We start from the raw sequence: 22,550 nt of genomic DNA on the forward strand, positions 1-22,550 counted from the left end.
TTTGTCCGAAAAGGAAGGGTTTTCTTTTCTCCCCTTTTCATGACACCTGACCCACAAGTCTGTCAGCTCTGGGAACCCCCATATCCGAAAATACGTGATAAATCTTCATCTCCTTGATTTGCAGAGGAAATGCTGATTTTTTTTCTTCCTCCAGAGCTCTCTCTTCACACACACACACACACACACAACTAAAAACAGGGATGCCGGATGCAGCCTCGATGTCCCCCATTAAACGGTAATATTTCAGGCGTCGGCTCACACTAATCTTTCAAACTGTCATCGCGAGCCGCCAGGCCAGCCCATTCACTTCGCAGCGCTCCCAGGACTCTCGCTCAGAGCTCTTTTCAGTGAGACGTTTAATTGAATCGGATGTGGCTCGTTTGCCAGACGTCACCGCCTCGGCGATAGGCATCCTCTCCCACTCCCCAAAAACATTCTTCAAAGGCGAAGCAGGCCCCCAAGCTAGGTTAGTTGAGGGCAGTAACTGTAATATTGGCCAAAAGCCATGGTGAGGTACGGCCGGCCGAAGAGAGGCCATTGATCTGCAGATCTGTCGTGGGAGAACCTAGGTTGGAAGGCTGGGAGGTGTGCTGGTGCAGAGGGTTCCTGGGGCTTTGAGAACGACCCCACATCTCTGCGTAGAGATGCCCACGAAAAAAGACATCTCTACACAGACCAAGCTAATAATCCCAGAACCTCGCATCGTCCCCAGCTTGAAGACGTGAAGCGAGATTCTGCCTCTGTGGAGGGGGCCTGGTTCTGGCGGCTGGCGCCTGGCGCCCGGAAGCCGGGGTCGGAGTGCTCCGAGCCTCTGCAACCGACCACCGTGCTGGGCTCCGCTCTCCTTTGCCTAGGCCGGGGTCCACAAGCCCTGCCTGCAAGTGTGGGCTTGATGAAGGACTGGAAGAGTCCCAACATTAGGCCTATGCTTGACTCCACTCGCTTCCTTCCCAGTGGCCCTGCCTGATGGCTCACCATCAGGCTTGAGCATCCTAAGGCTCACTTTCTGGGCCTGCTTTGTACATTTCCTGGGCGCCTTGAGTGCATATTCTGGACTCTAAAGCCCAGAAGCCGTCACCTTAGCATGTCTTTGGCCCTACGCACCTTTCTTCTAGTCCAAACACTTCTTCCCCAGTTTGCAACTCGCCCTCCACAAGGAGCTGAGCCATACAAATCTCCATTGCCAGAAAGTCCGCGTGCTCCACTTGGACTTCCCCTGCAGAAGCTGGAGTCTTGGGAAATCCACGTTATTCCCCTGAAAAGCCTCTCCATCTCCAAAGATAGGGTAAGGCAGCGACCTTAACCTGGGACCGTTTTGTATGCCCAGATCCTTCCTCACTGAAATTGTACACAAAATAGAGAACTTCTCTGCAGTGTTCCAGGGGCATGGAGTGGAGAAGGCCTCCCAAGCTTTCATCAGATCTCCCGAGGGACCCAGAGGGATGAGGCGGACCAGTGCTAGATCTGGCCAGGTAGCTTGTTCTCCTGAAACACTGACAGATTTGTCTGACAGAAGATACCTACTTTACTGACCCTGGGCTAAAAATTAACACCCTGGCCCTTCCCCCATAGGCCTGGCCAGGCCGCTGCCACGGCGCCCCACTCGGAGCCCGCCCAGAGAAATCTTGGCTGCGCTGGGCTCAGAGGAGCCCCACCTGCCTGAGACCTAAACCTGAGCTGAGGCCTGAGGCCCCGGTGCTGACAAAGGTCTGGGGGACTTGCTGCCAGGCAGGGAGGGCAGGAATGACCCGCCTCCATAACTGGAGACACTAGGCCACTGGAAGCTAGAATGGCCTAGAAGACAGCTCTCTTCTGGCAAGCTGAGTACACCAGCTGGGATTCTGGATTTGTTTCATTATTAAGGGGAGGGTCATCTCTCTGGGAGGAGACTGGTAGTGACTGGTGTCTCCAGGAGTTGTGTTTGTGTTACTTGCACGTCTGTAGGAGGTGGCCACCCCCATCCCACAACCATCAACCTTGCTTTTCAGCTTGACTCACTCAGGAGTCCACAGGGTCTGGCCTCTTGGAGAAGGGCAGACTACTAGGGCATGAATGGCCTGGTAAGTCAAGCCACACAGGATCCCAAAATTATCCAGAATGTCCCGCTCCTGCCATCAACCCAGAGCAAACCCTCTCCCCCATGCTTTTCTTATTCAGACTCTTTCAAGCGAACACAGTCGGTAATAAAGCCTTTGCGACTCCTGGAAATAACTCCATTTCTTCAGCCTCCCATCCAATCCTTCACTCTCCTATTCAGTTTCAGGTACTGAGGAACATTTCTTCAAATCCCATATCCACCCAACCCAGCCCAAAAGCCGGATTCAGAGAATAATCAGATCCTTTCCTGTGTATGCGTCCTGGTGGGGGTTTCAGGCGGATACTACGGAAAACTCTCAGGCTGCAGAAGCAAAAGGGGAGCCTTCCAAGAGCGTCGCGGCCCCTTTAAAAAGCTGAGCGGGATTTTTTTTTTTTTTTGAGTCGTATGACTATATTAGGTGACACAAAACTGCTCATCGCTCCTGTCAACGAGGCCCCCGGCCCAATGGCAGGCTGAGTCCCCCTCCTCCGGCCAGATCCCGCCTCTCCTGCCCCTTGCGCTCCGCACTACCTGCCGCGCTGCCACATCCCGAGCTGGAAGGCGGGTGCGCGGGCGCGCGGCGGCCACCATGCAGGGAGGACGCCAGGGGCCGTGGGCAGCGCCGCTCTCTGCCGCCCACCTGGCTCTGTGAGACGCGCGCTACCACCATGTTCCCCAGCCCCGCGCTTACGCCCACGCCGTTCTCGGTAAAAGACATCCTGAACCTGGAGCAGCAGCAGCGCAGCCTGGCCGCTGGGGAGCTCTCGGCGCGCCTAGAGGCCACCCTGGCGCCCGCCTCCTGCATGCTGGCCGCCTTCAAGCCCGAGGCCTACGCGGGGCCGGAGGCCGCAGCGCCCGGACTCCCCGAGCTGCGCGGCGAGTTGGGCCCCGCGCCTTCGCCCGCCAAGTGCGCGCCTGCCTTCTCCGCCGCCCCCGCCTTCTATCCGCGCGCCTACGGCGACCCCGACCCCGCCAAGGAGCTTCGAGCCGATAAGAAAGGTGAGGAGGAAACACAAGCTCCTTCTCCCCTCTGGGGTCGCTTTCGTCCCCAAACCCCGCGGCCAAGAAACTTTGGCCTGGGTAGAGGAGACTCGAGTGCCTGGGCAGAGGGTCAAGCAAAGGGGGCCCCAAGTGTGAGAAGGGAGATTGCTGCCCGGGCCCCTGCGCTCTGCGTCCAGTCGGAGTTCTAGAAGAAATGCTGGATCGTGATGATCAGAAACAAAAGGCAAAAGAGAAAAAAAATTTATTTTGCGGCCTAACAAAGCCCCAGGCGGCAGCGCCCTGCTCCTGGATCTGTTACGGAGAGATCTGTTTGTGGTAGAACAGAGGGAGAAAGAGATGGTCTCTATATTGGGTTTTGTTTTAAATCTCTTAAAGGTCTTTCGGAGGATCTGACAAAAACTGCTGAACAAATTAAAATGCTGCACACCAGACATACTTTGCCTACAATTAGAGAAGGTCCGAGACCTTCTGTAGCCCACCCGTTACCCGGGGTTTCTGGGGCCTTTCCTCCTTTGTGCCAGGAGAGTGGAATCTTTGAGAACAAGGATCTTGAATTTAAAATGGGATACTGCGGACTCTCCGGAATTTGACTTAGCAGCTTTGGTTTTTCATAACAATTTCCCCACGCGGTCAGGGCCGAGGGGTTCTCTCCTGGAATAAGAAAGTGCCGCGTGACAAGTCGTGGGGCAATGGAGAAGATGGCTAGGGAAGGTGGCCAGATCGCCGCGCACATCCCGAGGTTCAGGGGGAGGCTAACTCCGTGGCGGAAAGGGCATGTAGGAGATGGTGGCCCAGTCCAGAGTCCGCGCGAATCCGGGGAGGACGGGGGCACCGCGTGAAGGGCCGCTGTGAGCCCAGAAAGGATCTTGCCGTGAGCCTACAAGTCTGTCTAGTTGCAGAGGGAAGGCCACGGCAGCCTGAATTGGTCTCTACCAATTCGAATTATAATTCGAGCACACCAGCAGGCAGGTTCCGAGGCCGCCTGGCCACCCGCCGCATTCTGGGCGCTGCACAATCCCCGAGGCGGTTGCACGGAACCTTCGATAGATCACCAAACCAACGCTTCTTGGCCTTCTGTTTCTTCGGTTCTGTAATTTTCAGAGTTTGCCGACCCTGGGGTGAGGGCTATGTCTCCTTCGTTTAACTTCTCAAACCAAAGTAGCCCTAATCTAATTCACCCCAGAGAACCATTCGGCTCTATTTTCTTTGCAGCCTTAAGTCCTAAGTCATTGTCCATGTCTCTCACTAGAAGGTGAACTACCCGAGGGCAGGGATCTCTCTTGTTTTGTTCTTCAGTGCCTAGAGCCATGCCTGGCACATCGTAGGCATTTAACAAATGCTTACTGCCGAGGGGAAACCTAGCTGTCGTGGCGCCCAGTGCACCCGGCAGAGTGAACCGCAACCAATCTGGGGCTCCAGGCAGGACCGGGTGGCACGCACCGGGGCCCATTACCCACCTGGCGGGCGCTCGGAGGGTCGGGCCGCTGCGACCCATCATCTCTCTGTCCCCCTCCTCCCCCAACAGAGCTGTGCGCGCTGCAGAAGGCGGTGGAGCTGGAGAAGCCGGAGGCGGACAGCGCCGAGCGACCCCGGGCGCGACGGCGGAGGAAGCCGCGCGTGCTTTTCTCGCAGGCGCAGGTCTACGAGCTGGAGCGGCGCTTCAAGCAGCAGCGGTACCTGTCGGCTCCCGAGCGCGACCAGCTGGCCAGCGTGCTGAAGCTCACGTCCACGCAGGTCAAGATATGGTTCCAGAACCGGCGCTACAAGTGCAAGCGGCAACGGCAGGACCAGACTCTGGAGCTAGTGGGGCTGCCCCCGCCCCCGCCGCCGCCTGCCCGAAGGATCGCGGTGCCAGTGCTGGTGCGAGATGGCAAGCCTTGCCTAGGGGACTCGGCGCCGTACGCGCCAGCCTACGGCGTGGGCCTCAACGCCTACGGCTATAACGCCTACCCTGCCTACCCAGGTTACGGTGGCGCGGCCTGCAGCCCTGGCTACAGCTGCACCGCTGCCTACCCGGCCGGGCCACCCCCGGCGCAGTCGGCTACGGCCGCCGCCAACAACAACTTCGTGAACTTCGGCGTTGGGGACTTGAACGCGGTGCAGAGCCCCGGGATTCCGCAAGGCAACTCGGGAGTGTCCACGCTGCACGGTATCCGAGCCTGGTAGGGAAGGGACCGGTCTGGGGCGCCCCTGACCGATCTCACCTCTAAAGAGGGGCATCGACTCGATCCTGCGACTCTTCTCGGATGTCACATTCACTCCCATGGAGGCCTTGGAGCGTTTTCCGCCCCAGGCGCTTTTATCTCCTCCACGCGCGGGAGAGTTTGTGGCCGGGTTTATGCAGCTTGCGGTGAGTGATCCCGCAGCTTGATGCCTTAGCCGTCGCCCCGGGAGTGCCCTCCGAGCGCCCACGGGCATCCCTAATCGGCCGAACACCGGCCAACTGGGACTGGGAGCCCGGGCGCGCCGGGCCCAAGACCTGGCGGCCTTTCCCCGAGCCTGGGCCCGGCGCCTGGGCCCTTGCTGCCTTGCCGCCCACCCACCCGTATTTATGTTTTTACCTGTTTCTGTAAGAAATGAGAATCTCCTACCCATTAAAGAGTGCTCTGATCCTCCTGTGTGCTTTTTTCAGCTTGCAGTGTTTCAGAAACTGAATTTTGGAGGGCAGAGACAGCCGGCCTTGAGTTGTAGGGACAAGTACTCACTGAGCAAATAATAATAATGATAAAAACTAACCTGAGCTGGGACCCGTGTTAGATGCTTTTGGGGACTGCTCATGTAATTTTCAATAACTCATAAAAGGAAGGCACTATTTTGAAGTTAAGCAGACTGAGGCCTGGAGAGGTTTAATGTGAGCAAATAACCAGTACTGGTAGACCTGAGGTTCGTTTCCAGGTCTTACTTCAGAGACTGAAGACACCTGCCCAGAGGTCCCAGTCTCACCTCCTTAAACCCTATGTGCCAAGCACTGTTCCAGGTACTGGGCATTTAATGGAGGGCAAAGGCATCTGGGCCCTGAGACTGGAGGGCACCATAATTCATCCTGCTTAGAAGAATGCTGCAGCCCATTTTAGACAGAAAAGCCCAGAACCAAAGCCCTAGTCAAGCTTCTCAAAACTCCCCAGCCCAGCGTTACTCCACATGTAAGGGCGACAGGAGTCCTGTGGCCCGGTCCTCACCAGTTGCTGCGCTGGGCTGAATGCAGAGCCTGGAACACAGAGATGGCTGGCTGGCAGTGCTCACTTCCTTCTGTGGCTGGGCCCCATGAATTCATGTGGTCAGGGAACCCTTCTCCCCCATCTGACTGCCTTCCTCTCCGTTCAGCATTTAACAAATTTTGCCATAGTCCTTACCAACGGATGCTATTACACAAACTTTACAGATGAGGAAATTGAGGCTCAGCGAAATCAAGCTAAAAACCTGCTTGCTGTGGGAACTGCTTGCTGCGGGACCTGCTTGCTGCCTCTCCTGTTTTTTTGGTCAGTAAAATGAGGATAATAAAGATACCTTGCTCTGAGCCCAGCTCCCAACAGTCCCCAGTGGCTCGGACCTGACCTCCAGATCCTCTACTTCCAGCCTTCAAGGTCAGGAGAAACTAACCTGATTCTTAAAAAGTGAGGAAAGCGGGAGGGAGTTGGGGCTTTCTGTTCCTGTGGAATATAGGTTTTTCTGAGATTTTGCCTGGGAAGTGCTGGCCTGCCGGTCTGGCCCTGAGCTCCTGGTTGAAGACACAGCATTGCTCCAAGCACTTCGGGATGGAGCCAGGCTCGATGTGCTTCTTATCCCGGGGAAAAGTCGCCAAGCCAGGCTGGTGTGACCAGGGGCCGTCCAGCCGCTGAGCCAGGGACTGAGCATCGCTGCCAGTGCCTGTACTGCCATCTCTTTAGGTAAGTGCTGTCCCTCAGGCTGGCCCCACCGCCTCCGGGGAGAGGGGAAGATGCCAGGGGATTCTACGTGCTTAGAGCGGAGCTGGATGGGTTTTCGATACAGGGACGCTGCGGTGTATGCAATCAACTGTCGCAGGGGTAGAAGCTGGGCTCTGTAAAGGTGAAAGACTGTGCTCAGAGCAGAGCTTGACTCTGGGCCCTGGGACTTGAATCCTTCTGTTGTAGGGTCCAAGCCAGCGGTCGAGGGCCATAGGGAGGAGGAGGTGTTCAGCTCAGGCTCCGCATTCCACCTTCTGAGCCTACGACGACGTTACTCCCAACCTTTACCTCAGTGCCTTCAGCGCTCTGTGACCCTTCCCGAGATGCACGCCGTGGTCCCATCTCATGGAAGGGCACACTGAGGCTCCGCCAGGCCACCAGACCAACTCTTAAGCCACGCAGCGCTCTGCTACCAGACATCCTCAGCGCACAGCCGCAGCAGGCGGCCTAATTCACACAACCAAGGAAACCCTTCTATCTGGAGCTCACCCACATTCCCCCTGGGGTCCTGCGCATCTGTGAGCTTTTTTCACCTTACACTCATCTACAGTAACACTAGAGAGGTTTTTTTTCCACTTAACGTTATATACTGCGAGGGTTTTTCTGTGATGCCTCTGTCTCTTTCTCATCGTTCAGGGACCAGCTGAGTGATCACAAGGTCTCCCAACAAACGGATAACAATGGCTGACTGGCACTGGGCTGGCCGAATGCGAGGACTCCGGGCTAAATGCTTACAGGAGTTCTCTAATCTGATGCATCTTAATTTGCCAACCAGGAAACTGAGGAACAGAGGCTACGGCAATGGTCAAGGTCTTAGCGTTGCCTAAGCAAGCGCGGAGCTGGAAAACCCACCCGCCGTACACACGTAGGGCGGGGCAGGGGGCGGTGTGTTTAAGAAGCGAGAGCGCGCACATCTCTTGTCAAGATGCAGCGGGACCCTGCTCCCTGCCCCGGGCGACCCCATGCTCGCTCCAATGGGATGAGGATCCCAGGCTCAGTATCCAGGCTCATTATGGGGCAAACTGTAGCGCGCGAAGGCTGTCGCCCGGCCGAGGGTGTTGCGTTCAGGACCCAGGGGCCGAGGGCCGCAGGGGCGTTAGCATCCTAAACACCGCCCGCGTTCCCGTAGAGATCCCTTCCAAAATTAAACCGGTAGTATTTGTTTTGTTTCTCAATATTATATAAACGACGCGTGCAGAGTAAGAAAATTCCACCAGAACAGAAAAGTGAGAACTTCTGACAGCCGCTGAGGTGGCAACGCGCGCGGAGATTGGGGTGGCGCAGGCAGGCTCCGCATGCCCGGAGCGCCAGGGGGAACATAGGGAAATAGACTTAATTTAAAAAAAAAAAAATCAAACAAGCATACGGCGCGGTTAAAATACAATGAGAGAAAAACCTTGGCATTAAAAAGAAAAAATCTGGCTCCCCAAGCTGGAGTGGATTGGGTCCCTCAGCCCCGCGCCGCCGCGCACCAGCTGGTGGTGGAGAACCCCGTCTTGGCGGGGGGGGGGGGGGGGGTCCTCTGAACGAGAGGTGAGGAGAACCCCGTCCGGGGGGTCCTCAGAGCCAGAGGCCGGGCCCACACGCCTCTCCCCTTTCTGCCGCGCTCTGGCCAAGACGACCTTGTGTAATTCCCAGCCAACAGACAGAGGTTTTGCCAAATCAGAATAGCTCCCATCTTATTTTGCATAAATTTTCCCTTAAATCGATGCCATGCTGAGTATTTCAATACCTGAATTTAAAAGAACGCGCAGAAGCCGCAGGGCTCGCTGCAGACCGGCGAACTTGACGGTGGCGGCGGCGGGAACCCTGCGCGGCTCCTTGGCAAGCACGCCCTTCCTGGGCCGGCCCCTCGCTTCCTCTGGGACAGATTCCTGGCTCCGGCCGCGCTCTTGTGTCGCGCGCCTGTGCGGGAGCCGACAGTTCGGCAGCCCCGGGTCTCTTGCTGACCTCCCAGCTAGACAGGGCTCCTGGGAAAAGGGTCCCGTGGCTTAGATTTACATTTATTTATCACTCACGGAGCTTACTGTGTCACTGGCACTGTCCTAGCTCTTTACAATAAACCCATCTAATCCTCTTTCACACCTCTTGAGTTCTGTTGAGGAAGCAGATGAAGAATCAATCAGGCCCAGAGAGGAGGAGTAACTTGCCCAAGGTCACACAGCTGATTAGTGCCACAGCTTGGTTTCAAACCTAGGCATTCTGGCTCCAGAGCCCAAGGGCAAGGTGCCATCTCACCCCTAGTTCAAAGAGTGGGCACCAAAAACATTGTCAATTGCTTAAAGGGTTCAGTAATAATCTTAGCGAACAATTCTTTGAAGATTTCTATGAGCCAGGCATATCAAGCGGATGAGATCAGCAGGATTATTTCTCACTTAGGGCAGCAGAGGAGACCGAGGCATAAAAAGAAGTGGCCCACCCAAGATCTCACAGTGGAGGAGGCAGGGCAGCTGCGATTCTGGGGCGAGGAGTCTGACCCCTTTGTACCACTCTGCTGCTTCTCCGGAGAGCTTGCTGCAGTTGGGTAGGAAGTGAGCAGGCCTGGCAGGCTGGTCACCGGAGCCACCACGAGCTCCCTACCCTGCTCCAACCCACAGCTGCGGAGGATAGCAGTGAGGATTACTGCCTAACATCTGTTATTGCTTGCTTTGTGCCAGGCACCGGGCTAAGTGCTGAACCTGCAAATCTCATTCTGTCATTTTCCAAGGAGGAAACTGAAACCCAAAGAAGTTAAGGGCACTGACTACCTAAGGCCACTTTGGTAGTGTGGACTGGGGAATCCTACACGTGAATTCACATGGTTCCGCTGGAGCCCTGGCTCTTTGAACCACTCAGCGGTTCCTGAACTTGCCTGAAGACACAAACTGCTGGAGGCTGGGACAAACCCAACCCCCTGCTTGCCACAGCGCCCTTGAATTAGACTCCCCAGGGATGGGGGCCTGCAAAACCGCATTTGGAACCAGGTGATTCTCGTCATCTGGCAAGTTGGGGAACTGCATCTTTCACAGAGGCCTAGATCCCTCTGGCTCCTCTCTTGATGGCCTGGGAGAAACTGGAGTCAGATTTCCCCTCTCCAGGCCCTGCTCTTCCATCTCAGGGTCTCTGTGTATTTGCTGTAATCCAGTGGCTACAGCACAAGTCTCACAGCGTGGGGACCCTGGAAGTGGGGATGTGGGCAGAGGGAAGGAAAGTGGAGGGGAAGAGGTGGAGAGAGGTACTCTGGGACACACCTGCCTCAGCCCAGACCACAAAGCCATCCCTGTAGCTCCTGCAGCCCAATGCCCGCCAGTGCTGCACAGGGGAGAAGAGGAATTTGGGGGGACTCGTCGTCAGAGACAGTCCATCCGTTCTGCCCAGATCCTAAGCTCCCCTCTGGAGTCCCCCAGGAAGGAGAGTGGGGGTGAGCCAACCTCCATATGGGTTTACGGGGTGGAAAGCTTTCAGCTGTCCTCCTGTCTACATGAGGCTTAGAAATGTTTTATCACTTGTCCTGTTCTGCACTTAAGCAGCAGCCAAGCTGAATTCTAACATCAACTCCCCCTTTTTTCCAGCACACCCACAACTAACCCCACCCCACCCAAACTCCAGCTTACAGAAATCTCAGTTGCTACACTGGTTCACATTAACTCTGCCTCCCCCCACAAAGCAGTTTCCTTTGTCCTCAGCTTCTTAGGAAAGGTTTGTTACACAAGCTTGGTATACTCCTGACTCAGGGCCTTTGCACTGGCTGTTCCCTTTGCATGGAATGACCTTCCCCTAGGTATCTGCCTGGCTGATGCTTCATCTGTCTCAGTCTTTACTCAAATGTCACCTAATCATGAGGCCCACCCCAACTATCCTACTTAAAACTGTATCCCCACACACATACTCCTGATGGCCTCTATTTTTTTTCTTTCTTTAGCCTATGTCACCTTTTAATATATTGTTTTGTCCCATGCTGTATATCCCAGGCATCCAGAAGACTGTCTGGCACTTACAGACGCTTAGTAAAATGTGGTGAATGAATGAATGACGATAAATTACCCAAAAGGGAAAATCAGGCAAGAGAAATGAACAAGAATTTCATGGAGAAGGAAGCACAAATGGCCAGAAAATATATAAATACAGGTGATCTATCGATTAGTTAGCAAAACAAAAAGTCGTGATAAGATACTATATCTCAACCATCAGATTGGCAAAAATTAAGAGTCATTAGTACCAGGAATTGGGAGAGCAGGCATCGATGGGAATGTGCCCCTGGAAAAGGTGTGACTAAGTACAAAGAATTTAGAAGATCGTTTGACACAATTTAGTAAAGGTAAATATGAGCCCACCCTCAATTCAGCAGTTCCACTTGTAGGCATATATCCTCCTAAGTGTGCACCTGGAGATACATATGTAATTAAGTTCAGAACAGCCTGTGTGTTGTATAGACTGGAAACAACCCAAATGCCTATCAACGGTTGGATAAATAAATAAGTTGTAGGAGATTCACACGGTGGAACATTATACAGCCATGGAAATGAAGGTGACTCAGCCACACTCATTGACATGAATACGTCTCAAAGCTGAGCGAAGGAAGTGGCACTGCAGAATACAGTGACAGAATGGCCATCATTAAAAAGTCCACAAACGATAAATGGTGGAGAGGGTGTGGAGAAAAGGGAACCTTCCTACACTGCTGGTGGGAATGTAATTTGGTGCAGCCACTATAGAAAACAGTATGGAGATTCCTTAAAAAATTAAAAATAGACTTGCCATATGATCCAGCAACCCTGAACATATATCCAGAGAAAACTGTAATTCAAGAAGATATACATGCACCCCAGTGTTCATAGCAGCACTATTTACAATAGCCACAGCATGGAAGGAACCTAAACGTCCATCAACAGATGACTAGATAAAGATGTTGTGTGTGTGTGTATATATATATATACACATACACACATATATATATATGAATATTACTCAGCCATAAAAAAGAAACGAACTAATGCCATTTACAGCAACACGGGTGGACCTAGAGATCATCACACTAAGTGAAGTAAGTCAGACAGAGAAAGACAAATATCACATGATACCACTTACATGTGGAATCTAAAAAAAGTCATGAATGAACTTATTTACAAAACAGAAGCAGACTCACAGACATAGAAAACAAGTTTATGGTTACCAATGGGGGAAGAGCTGGCAGAGAGATAAATTAGGAGTTTGGGATTAGCAGATACAAACTACTATATACAATACAGATCAACAGCAAGGTCCTCTGGTATAGGACAGGGAACTATACTCAATACCTTGTAATAACCTAAAATGAAGAAGAGTATGTGTATATATATGTATGACTGAATCACTGTGCTGTACACCAGAGACTAACATAATTTTTTGTAAATCAGTTATACTTCAATAAGAAACTGAAAAATTAAATAAAATTTAAACAAGAATATAGACAATGAGGTTCCATGTACATAACAGTCAAAATGGGCAAAACAAAATGATGTATTAGTGAGGACGTGCCTAGATGTTAAAGTTATAAAGAAAAGTTAAGTGGATGAATAACTCAAAATTCAGATGGTGGTTGCCTCTGGGGGAGAGGACGAGGAATGCAATGGGGAGGGGGTTTCAGAGGGGCTTGTGGGGTATGGTCATGGCCCAGCTCTCGGTCTGGGTGATGATGACTTCATTGCATTATTCTATAAACTATACATACCTATGTTTATTTTATTATTATTTAACTATTCACCTGCGGTATAACTTACATATAATAAAGTGTACAACTCTTAAGTGGTCAGCTCAACCAAATTTTGCAAATCATCATACTCTTGCATGTATATACATACAATGCCATATTTCACGATGTTAAAGGGCACCCCCAAAATCAATCATGCTGTCCTGAGTTTCAGGACTTAGGCTTCGAATAAGGGAGCTCCACCCGAGGTAGATTTTAAAGCGAAAGCAAGTCAGATGCAAGCTGTGCTTCCAGAAGGATCCCAAGTATGTAAAGAAAAAAAATCAAGTATGCTTAATACATTATAATGCATGACATGATTATTTTATATTTTCTAATAATCATCATCTTTCTAAGCTGCCAGAATTATTGGTGAGATGGATCCAGATACTGTTTACACTGAAGAAACAGAGTGTCAAGTGAAGAGTCAAGTCAGCCAGCTCGTAGGGGCCAAGGGAAAACCAAAACTTACATTCTTCTCACTCCCATGTCTCTCACTCCATCACATCAAACCAGGGTTGGGGAAGGAGGGAGGTGGGAAAGAAACACACCAAAACATGCCTGGCCAACAGTAATCTTGAATTTTATACCAGGAGGGTTTCCTTAGGACCTCAAATAATCCCAGTCTGGGTTTGCAATTGGATTAAACTGGAATTACGATTCCCCACCATGTCAAGTTCTGCACTTAATGGAAAACGATCATTTTTGGTATTTCATTACTTCAAAAGCATAGGATTCACATTTACAACGTTAGGTATGAACTGATTTCTCTATAGTCTAAGTCTTCTACAGTGAGCATCAGAAATAACAATCAAAGTTTAAAATTATAAATATGTCTACGGAGAGCGGTATGTGGACACCCTTTCACTGAGAGGCCTGGAAACAATGTGCTAGAGGTCAAGGTCAAAGGGAGAAAAGTCATTGCACTGTCCTTCCCAGAAATGATGGTGCTTTTTGCTCCCTATTTCTGTTGCAATAACGGAAACTCCATGAGGACAGGGAGCTTGCCTGGAATTCTCAGTGCCCAAAACAGCGCCTGGCATAATGGGAACTACATATGATGGACTGCCAAGTGCTTTACATTCATTCTGTTTTCCTAAACTTGGCAGTCACCCTGAGATACTTACCAGAAACACGAAGCCCAGGTTCCTCTCGTGGAGACTCTGATCTGGCCTGACTTCCAGGTGACACACTGGCTTCTCCTCAGCTCCTTCCTGCACGTCTCTTCCTTCTGCCCGCGAAGCTCCTTGCCTCACAAGGTGGCCTGTGTTTCCTCCCCATCCCTCAGGACTCAGCTTGAATGCAGCCTTCCCAGAGGAGCCCTTCCTGAGCACCAGTCTAAATTGGGTGCAGCTGTGACCTCTGTTTTAGTGCCCTGATCACAGACTGTTGCTGTTCTTCTGTAAGTGCAATGATTTCTTGTCTTCCTTTCTAGACTACAAGCACCTCGCGGGTGGGGACTATACAATCACAGGCAATACTTAGGGAGCAATCGCAAAGGGTCAGGCTGCATTGGCACCATCTTATTGCAGCTTCACAATTAACTCTGTAGCTAAACGCTGCCCTAATCTTTGTTTTATAGGCACGGCCCAACGACTTAGGGCACGGGACACCGGGAGTAAGACGCAGAGCCAGAACTGAACTCAGGACCGAGGCGGGCTAGTCCAGAGCCCATTCCTTTATTTACTGGAGTCTACTGCTTCTGTTCAGGTCACCACTGCCTGACACACAGTAGGTGTTCAATAAATACGTGGCAGGTGAATGGATGTTACCTAGAGGTGCATCACAGGGCTGAGAAAGTGTGCGCCCTTTATTAAAAGAATGGGAATGCTGGACAGAGCACAGCTGCCTTGCTTAAAAGAAAACACAACAATGAAAAGCAAAAGAGGGTGACACCAAACAGTCTGGGGCCATTTAGGGCCCAACTGCCCATCTGTCCCGTGCCGCCCTGTCCCCATTAACTGTAAAGCTCGCCAATGTCAAATCGACATACAGCACACCTGAAACTAACAATTCTGTATGTCAACTATAGTTCAGTGTTTTTTTTAAATGTAAAGTTCAAGGAGTTTCATCTTGTTAGAACTGAAACCAGGCCCCTCCTTTAAGAGTGTTGACAGACCGGGAGAGAGCCACCCGGCCTCACTGGAGGATGATGGCTTTAAAACCTGACAGCGTTTTCCCTCAAGGAAATGAACTGTTTGGTCCTGCAGGAATCATCTTCAAAGTCGGAGAACCTGGTTTAAACACGGCCTTCAGAAGAAGCTAATCGCGCCCCTGACTCCCACACCAAGCAGATGGCTGGGCCGTCTTCCCCTTGTGGAGTAAGGGGCCTGCTTCACGCAGCTGTCCAAGCTGGGGGCTGAAACGAAGATGCTGGAATTCACCCTCTCTCTCTTTCATCCGCAGCCTCTGGGGCCTGCGGTCCAGAGTCAAGCATGGGGTGAGCCGCAGGGGCCACGGCAGGTGAGGTCTCGCCAGCATTTAGCCCCCTTGCCCAGGCACTTGCTCCTTTTCATGTTCCTAATGTTTTTACCAGAAACACTACGGACTTTGTTCCAAGCTGGGCTGGGAGCACCACTCTCTTCAGAGGCCATTGGGAAGTCAGGTGTTTTAAACACTGAAGACCCCTTGGAGAATGGCCCCAACTCTGAATTAACAAGTTCCAGAAACAGCTGGGCTACTAGAGAAAGTGAACAGCATTAAGAGAGCATTCCTAGACAGCAGGTTAAGAGAGAACTGACGCAAGGAGAGAAAAAATAGGTAAGTTGGACTTCACCCAAATTAAAACCCTTTGCGCATCAAAGGGCACCATAAATGGTGTAAAAAGGTGGGGGGTGGGAATAGCTCACTGGTAGAGCACATGCTTAGCATGTGTGAGGTCCTGGGTTCAATCCCCAGTACCTCCACTAAATGATAATAAATAAAAATGCATGATAGTCAAATGTTTAAAAAAAAAGTGTAAAAAGGCAACCCATAGAATGGGAGAATACATTTGCAAGTCCTATATTTCATAAGGAATTGATATGCAGAATTATCAAAGAACTCCTACAACTCAGCAACAAAAACCAAACAACTGGATTTAAAAATGGGCAAAGGACTTGAACAGACATTTTTCGAAAGAAGATATATAAATAAGCCAATAAGCACATGAAAAGATGCTCAATATCATTAACATAAGCCAAATGCCAGTCAGAACCGCACACCCATTAGGATGGCTACTGTCAAAAAGAAACCGAAGAGGAGGGTATAGCTCAAGTGGTAGAGCACATGCTTAGCGTGAACAAGGTCCTGGGTTCAATCCCCAGTACTTCCATTAAAAAAAAACAACTGAATAAATAAACAAACCTAATTACTCCCTCTCCCCCTGCAAAAGAAAGAAACAAAGAGAAGAGAAGGGTTGATGAACATGTAGAGAAACTGGAACACTTGTGGACTGCAGGTGGGGATGTAAAATGGTGCAGCCATTGTGGAAAACAGTCTGGCCATTCCTCAAAAAACATGAAACACAGAATAACCACACGATCCAGCAATTTCACATATGGGTATTTATCCGAAAGAAGGGAAAGTAGGAACTCAAATACACAGCAGTGTTATCCACAACAGCCAAAAGGTAGAATCAATCCAACTGTCCACTGAGAGATGGCTAAATAAACAAAATGTGGAATATACGCACAACGCATCAGTCTTAAAAAGGAAGGAAATTCTGACATACTGCAACATGAATGAACCTTGAAGACTTAATGATAAGTCAAACCAGCCAGTCACAAAAGGACAAATATTGTTACGTTTCCACTCGGGTAAGGCACCCAAGTGCAGTCAAATTCATGGAGGCAGAAAGCAGAGTGGTGGCTTCCAGGGACTGGGTGGGAGTAGTCGATGGGGAGTTAGTGTTTGATGGATGCAGAGTCTTAGTTGGAGAAGATGAAAAACTTCTGGAGAAGGATGGTGCTGATGGTACCATAACAACATGGATGTACTTAATGCCACTTAAAAATGGTTAAAATGGTCAGTTTTATATTATGTGTATTTTACCACACGAAAAAAGACTTGTCCACCCAGCAAATGAACCACAGGATCAGCCTCCTCCTCAGCCCCAGCAGTGATGCACAGAAGTTCACAGTTCCGTGGATTTACGTTCTCAATGTCTGTAGTAGACTGATGGCAAAACAGCCCCAGTTATCACCTCTCGGAACACCTGTGCCCTTTACAGCGCGGCTGTGCTGCTCCCCCCATCCAGAGGCAGAGCCTAAGGAGGGGAGGGTACAGCCCAGTGGTAGAGTGTGGGCTTAGCAGGCAGGAGGTTCTGGGTTCAGCCCCCAGTACTTCCATTAAATAACTAAACCGAATCACCTACCCCCCCCAGAAAGTAGAGTCTATTTCTTTACCCCCAGAATCTGGCCTGGCCTTGTGGCTCGTTTACCCAACAGAATCTTGTGGAAGCAACAATACGCCAGTTTTGACCTAGTCTTCAAAATATCTCGGTTGCTTCTGCTTGCCCTCTGGGAATCCTGTTACTGTCGTTAGAGGGAGCCAGTTAGCTGTCTGGAGGAGGAGAGCCTATGTGGAGAGAGGCCCATTATCTCAGCTGAGGCCATCCCAAATCACCCCACAGCCACCTGGGCCCCAAACACATGAGCAAGGCCAGCCACAATTAGTGGACCTTGTCTAGATGACAGGTAGCTGGCTGCCTATGCACGACCAGGCCCTGCCCAGACCAGAAAAACTGCCCAGTCAACCAGTAAACTCAGGAGCAATAAGACATGTTTATTGTTTTAAGCCATTCTTGGGGTGCAGGGGTGAGGGCTGTTACGCAGCAACAGCTAACTGATACATACAGTACAGGCATAACTTGGAAGTATCATGTGTTCAGTTCCAGACTACTGCAATACAGTGAATATCACAATGAAGTGAGTTGTAGGAGTTTTTCGGTTTCCCAATGCATAAAAAAGTTACATTTACACGGTACTGTGGTCTATTAAGTGTGCAATAGCATTATGTCGAAAAAAAGCAATGTGCGTATCTTAGTTAAAAACATCTTATTGCTAAAAACTGCTAATCATTTGACAATGCAGGGTGGCCACCAACCTTCAATTTGTGAAAAAACACAGTATTTGACTGTATTCTTATTGAGTCCTTTTCCTCTTCCTATTCAAGAATTACATTTGCCTTAAGCATCAAGATTATATTAGCAACCAGTATTTAGATTTAAGTTCAGTTTTGTACTGCTGACTGTGATTTGCTTTACACCGTATTTTCCCAGTTCTTGTGTCCTTTATTTCATGTCCTCATTAAATGATGGAATTAAAAGATGGGGTAACTCCTGTAATTTTTTCAGGAGGACTATGCAGATGGTATACTTAAAACAGAAAGCTCTGCAAGCTTGTAAAAAGTCAAACCATATAAATATACAACTTGAAAGACAATGAAGACAGTTTCTGAGTTCCTGCAGGTCTGAAACTGACTATGTTTGCCTTTGAATTTGAAAAACTGCTTGACTATGGAATTCCTGGGCTACAATCTTTCACTTTGATACTCTCTAAATGTTGCTCACTGTCTCCTACTCGAAGGAAGCAGTCTGACATCAACCTTAGTTTTCCCTCTTTTCTGAGAACCAGTGTTTTTTTCCAGTGGCTAATAGGCAGGATCCTTTAAAATTTAAAAACTTCACCAGTATATATTCAGACATTGATCGATTTGTCATAGTTTGGGGGTTTTTTGATCTTTGGTAAGTGAAGTATTTTTCAGGTGAGAAATAACTCTCCTTTATTTCTTTGGTGCCTGCTTCTGTTCCAGCTTTCCTTTTATGCCCATTTCTCTTTCCAGGGCATATAAACTGTGCAGACGATGCATCTTGGGGAGTTTTCAACATGTTTCCTATCCTCTCTTCCATTCATGTCCTTCCTTCAATCTTTTTCTCTAGGTTTTGGGGGAACTCCTCTTCAATCCACGAGTTTGCTATTTTGCAGTACCCAAATTCCTGTCATTTCCCCACCACATTTTTTAAATCTGATCATAATTTTCACCTCCAGGAATATTTTTCTGATTCTCAGATTATTTCCTTTTCATGACTGCCTGTTTTCCAGAGGCTGTGTCCTCTCAAATCTTACTAAGAAGATAAATGAGAACTTGTTTTTTTCCACCTTGTTTCTTTCTGGGGTTTTTTTTCCTAGTAATTATGTTTGAAGGGAGATATTTGCTTTAATTTCTCCAGGCAGTCCTTTTCTTTTGGTTTACTGAATTCTTTCCATATTCCAGGTTAATTTTGCTGTTTTCTCATTCTTACAGGAATGGTGGTTTTGGTAACTCTAGTGGGGTGGTGATGGTGACAGGGGTGGTGATGGTGACAGTGGTTGTGATGGTGATGATGATGGTTATGATGATGTGATGATGGTGGTGATGATGGCTGCGGTAGTCTCACCCCAGGGCTTTGTCAACCTTCATTGGTTATCTGCAGATCAGCCACACCCTGAATCTATAGGAAAGGCTCCTGAGGGCTATGGTCACCTGGGGTCTCTCTCCAGCTGGTCTTGGCCATTATGAGGGCTATTCCCATCCTAGACGCTACCCAGCCCAGCCCAGAAGTCCCCATCCTCTTATCTCCATTCAGCCCAGCCCTGGGTGGGAGAATTGGCCACATCCTACAGCCACAGTCAGGCAGGGTCTGTAGCTGACCAGTCATGATACAAGAAGTCCTGCGAGACAGACAAGGGCTTGTCTAGGGGAGCATAGGGGTGTGGTGTGGGGCAGGGAGGTCTTCTTCTGGAAGGGTCCATGGGGTAGTAGAAAAAGCACTAGTTTTAGCACCCACTGACCTACATTATTATCTCAGCTCTGCTATCATTAGACTATGGGCAACTGGCTCCACCTTGCTAAGCCTTGATTTCCTTGACTGTAAAATGGGACTAATAAAGCCCCCCAGGCCACGTTGTTGGGAGTAATGGGATAATGCAGGTTCTCAACAAAAGTTACTTCCCTTCCCCATTTTCCATGCATCTCTGTCTCAAGCAGGAGGCTGAGCTTAAGGTAGTTTCAGTTTGAGATCCCAAAGTGGAGATTCCTCATAGACAACCCCAGGCAGGGGGAATTGGAGGCGGATGGTAGTGTGGTTAGAGCACAGGCTTTGGCCACAGACAGCCCCGAGCACTGCGTACTAGCTGCATGACCTTGGCCAAGACACTTCACCCCGCTGCATCTTGGGTTGTTGTGCATCATTGGGATGATGGTGTCCTATCTCACCGAGCTGCTTCAAGTGGACACTGGGACACAGGAGCACTCACTGAATGGTCGCTGTTAAAGAATTTGGAAATCACTGAATTGGGTTTGTACAATATGGTTTGAACAGAAAGATATTACAGTGTTTTCTGTGTCTGTTCACTAGCCAGTAACCAGCCACTATGACTGTTTCTTGCAAGAGGGATTGCCAAGGGCATACGTCCACTCTGCCACCACTGTCCCTGGTCACACTGGCCACATTCAGAGTGGGCACAATAGGCCCAGAAAGGGGCACGTTAACAACCCTCGCTTGGTCATGTTTGACCATCACACAGTCGGAAAGGAGGGGGCTGGGGGCACTGCTTTCATGTTGTTCTATATTTACCTCCCACTGGCCTGTCCGTGGGACTGGGTGTGGGCTGATCCCTGCCCAGCGCCCCCCTGGCTCCCAGGGGCACCCTTATCACTGGACACAGACGCCTTATCTCCTGGGAGGCTCAACTGGCAATTTTCTTTCAGGTTGAAACCTCCACAAATCAGTTTTCAGATGCTTTGTACGTGACAGCCTGTGGCTACGGCCACCTCCCTGGTCCCCTCAACTTTGGTCTCTGCCCCTCCACAGTGGTTCAAAGCAGCTTTTGGAAACCTTTTTTCCCTCCAACAAATCGTTATTCATTCAGTCATTCAGGCACTCAATCAATGTTTATCAAGACACGGCGCTGGGGCCTGGGGATACAAGTGCTAATAAGATATATATATAAGGACCCTGCCCCTCCTGAGCTTATGGAGAATAAAATAAGGATGTGGTAGTGAGCACTGTCATATGAAGAGACAGGCAGAAAAATAAAACGGGGGCCGCCTTTGATGTAGCTGATGCATTGGGGTCCCCCAAAGATCTCCCAGGGGAGTAGGCTGGGGAGCTCCACGGGTAAGCTGGTGACTTCCCCCAGGCCTGGTTCTCCCCCACATCCTGTTGACTCAGAAGTCTCATCAGAGTCCTGGGACCAGATCCTCATCTCAGTGGGGGCTTATATGTTGTGCAAGCTGTTACAAATTGATGTGTCCCTTGTAAAGCTGTGTTGAAGTCCTAACCCACAGTACCTCAAAATGTGACCTCACTAGGAAATAGTCATTTCTTATGCAATTAGTTAAGATGCGGTCATTAGGGTGGGTCCCAATCTAACATGACCGGTGCCCTTTTTGTGGAGGGGAGTGGTAATTAGGTTTATTTATTTCTTCTTAGAAATAAATAAATTTATTTACTATATATATGTATATATGTATATATATGTGTGTATATATATATATGTGTGTGTATATATATATATACTTACTGGGGATTGAACCCAGAAACCCATGCATGCTAAGCATGTACTCTACCACTTGAACTATACCCTACCCCCTGTACTGGTGCCCTTAGAAGGGAAATTGGACACAGAAACAGATGTGCACCATGGAAGATGATGTGAAGACACAGAGGGCGGGGACGGCCATGTGGTGATGAAGGCAAAGACTAGACTGATGCCAAGAGCATCAAAGATTGCTGGCTACCAACAGAGGCTAGAAGAGGCAAGAAAGGACTCCCCTCTAGAGCCATCAGGAGATGGACATGCTGACACCTTGATTTTAGACTTCCAGCCTCTGGAACTTCAAGACAATAATTGTCTGTTGTTTTAAGCCATCTACTCATGAACCAAGTACTTACTGAGCAATTGCTATGTGCAGACATTGTGCTTGACCCTAGGGACACAGCTGAAGGCTTGGAGGCTGAGGTAGGGGGTACTCAGGTGAAAGGCCTGGGACAGAAGTGGCAGGACCAGGGCACTGTCGTGTAAAGGTGTTTATGGGTGAGACCGGAACCCAAGGCAGGGGAGGTGAGGACCCACTCCTCCCCGATGGACAGAACTGGGGGTACTGTGGGGTGAGACCACCCGACAGCCCTTTCCTGTCCTCCTGGCTGCAGTGGTCACCAGGTTGCTTCTCCGGATGGACACATCACAGTAGATGAGGCATCTGCTTAAAAAGCTGCAGTCTATCCAATAGTTAGGTCTCCTGAGGCTGCCCCAGATGACACTGGCTGGAGTCTGGGGCATCCCCAAAATTCTCCACTCACATTACCAAGCTATTACCAATTTAACCCAGATGTCACCCAGGGTCCCCCAGGGCCATCACATGGGCATTCTGTTGGCAAGACAGTGTGTTTGCCCCAGGTCCCACCCCATTCTCACACTTTCTGCATGCCTTGCCCTTGTGAAAGCATCTAGGGTTAGGATTCCTGGCTTCCTCACATTATCAGTAATGTTCCAGTTATCTATTGCTGGGCAGCAAACCACTCCACTCTTCGTGGCATAAAACCTCCATTTAATTCTTCAGTGGGTCAAGAATGCAGATAAGGCACAGCGTGGATGACTTGCCTCTGCTCCGTGATGTCCGGGGCCCCAGCTGGGAGACTTGAGTGGAGCCTTCTTCACACACCTGTCTGATGCTGGGCTGGGATGACTCAAAGCTCAGCTGGAACTGACAACCTAAGTATCTACATTGGCTTCTCCCTGTGCCTTGGGCTTCCTCACAGCATGGCGGCCTTAGGGTAGTTGAAATTCTTACGTGACAGCTCATTCTTCAGTCA

The 22,550-nt window shown here is 50.0% G+C and overlaps 1 protein-coding gene and 1 long non-coding RNA gene across 2 annotated transcripts in view; one reads left to right on the top strand and one right to left on the bottom strand.

The window, feature by feature from the left end:
• Positions 1–12,499, bottom strand: part of LOC123613430 (uncharacterized) — a 463,022-nt gene extending 450,523 nt beyond the window's left edge. The window contains exon 1 of the long non-coding RNA XR_012501546.1: positions 8,738–12,499. This is a non-coding gene — a long non-coding RNA (uncharacterized LOC123613430). The remainder of the gene's footprint in view (positions 1–8,737) is intronic.
• On the top strand, positions 2,523–5,691 carry NKX2-5 (NK2 homeobox 5). Its single transcript, XM_074350276.1, has 2 exons — positions 2,523–3,076; positions 4,605–5,691. Exons 1-2 carry the CDS (start codon positions 2,746–2,748, stop codon positions 5,243–5,245), a joined length of 972 nt encoding a protein of 323 aa, XP_074206377.1. The 5' UTR covers positions 2,523–2,745; the 3' UTR covers positions 5,246–5,691.
• Positions 12,500–22,550: the final 10,051 nt, after the last annotated feature.

The sequence above is a fragment of the Camelus bactrianus genome, chromosome 22 (assembly GCF_048773025.1).
Source record: "Camelus bactrianus isolate YW-2024 breed Bactrian camel chromosome 22, ASM4877302v1, whole genome shotgun sequence".
NCBI classification, from domain to species: domain Eukaryota; kingdom Metazoa; phylum Chordata; class Mammalia; order Artiodactyla; family Camelidae; genus Camelus; species Camelus bactrianus.

Excerpts from the sequence above, each read along its gene's own strand:
- NKX2-5 (XM_074350276.1), top strand. The coding sequence starts at position 2,746 with ATGTTCCCCAGCCCCGCGCTTACGCCCACGCCGTTCTCGGTAAAAGAC. Across the intron at positions 3,077-4,604 it reads GCTTCGAGCCGATAAGAAAG|AGCTGTGCGCGCTGCAGAAG; the intron begins GTGAGGAGGAAA and ends CTCCCCCAACAG.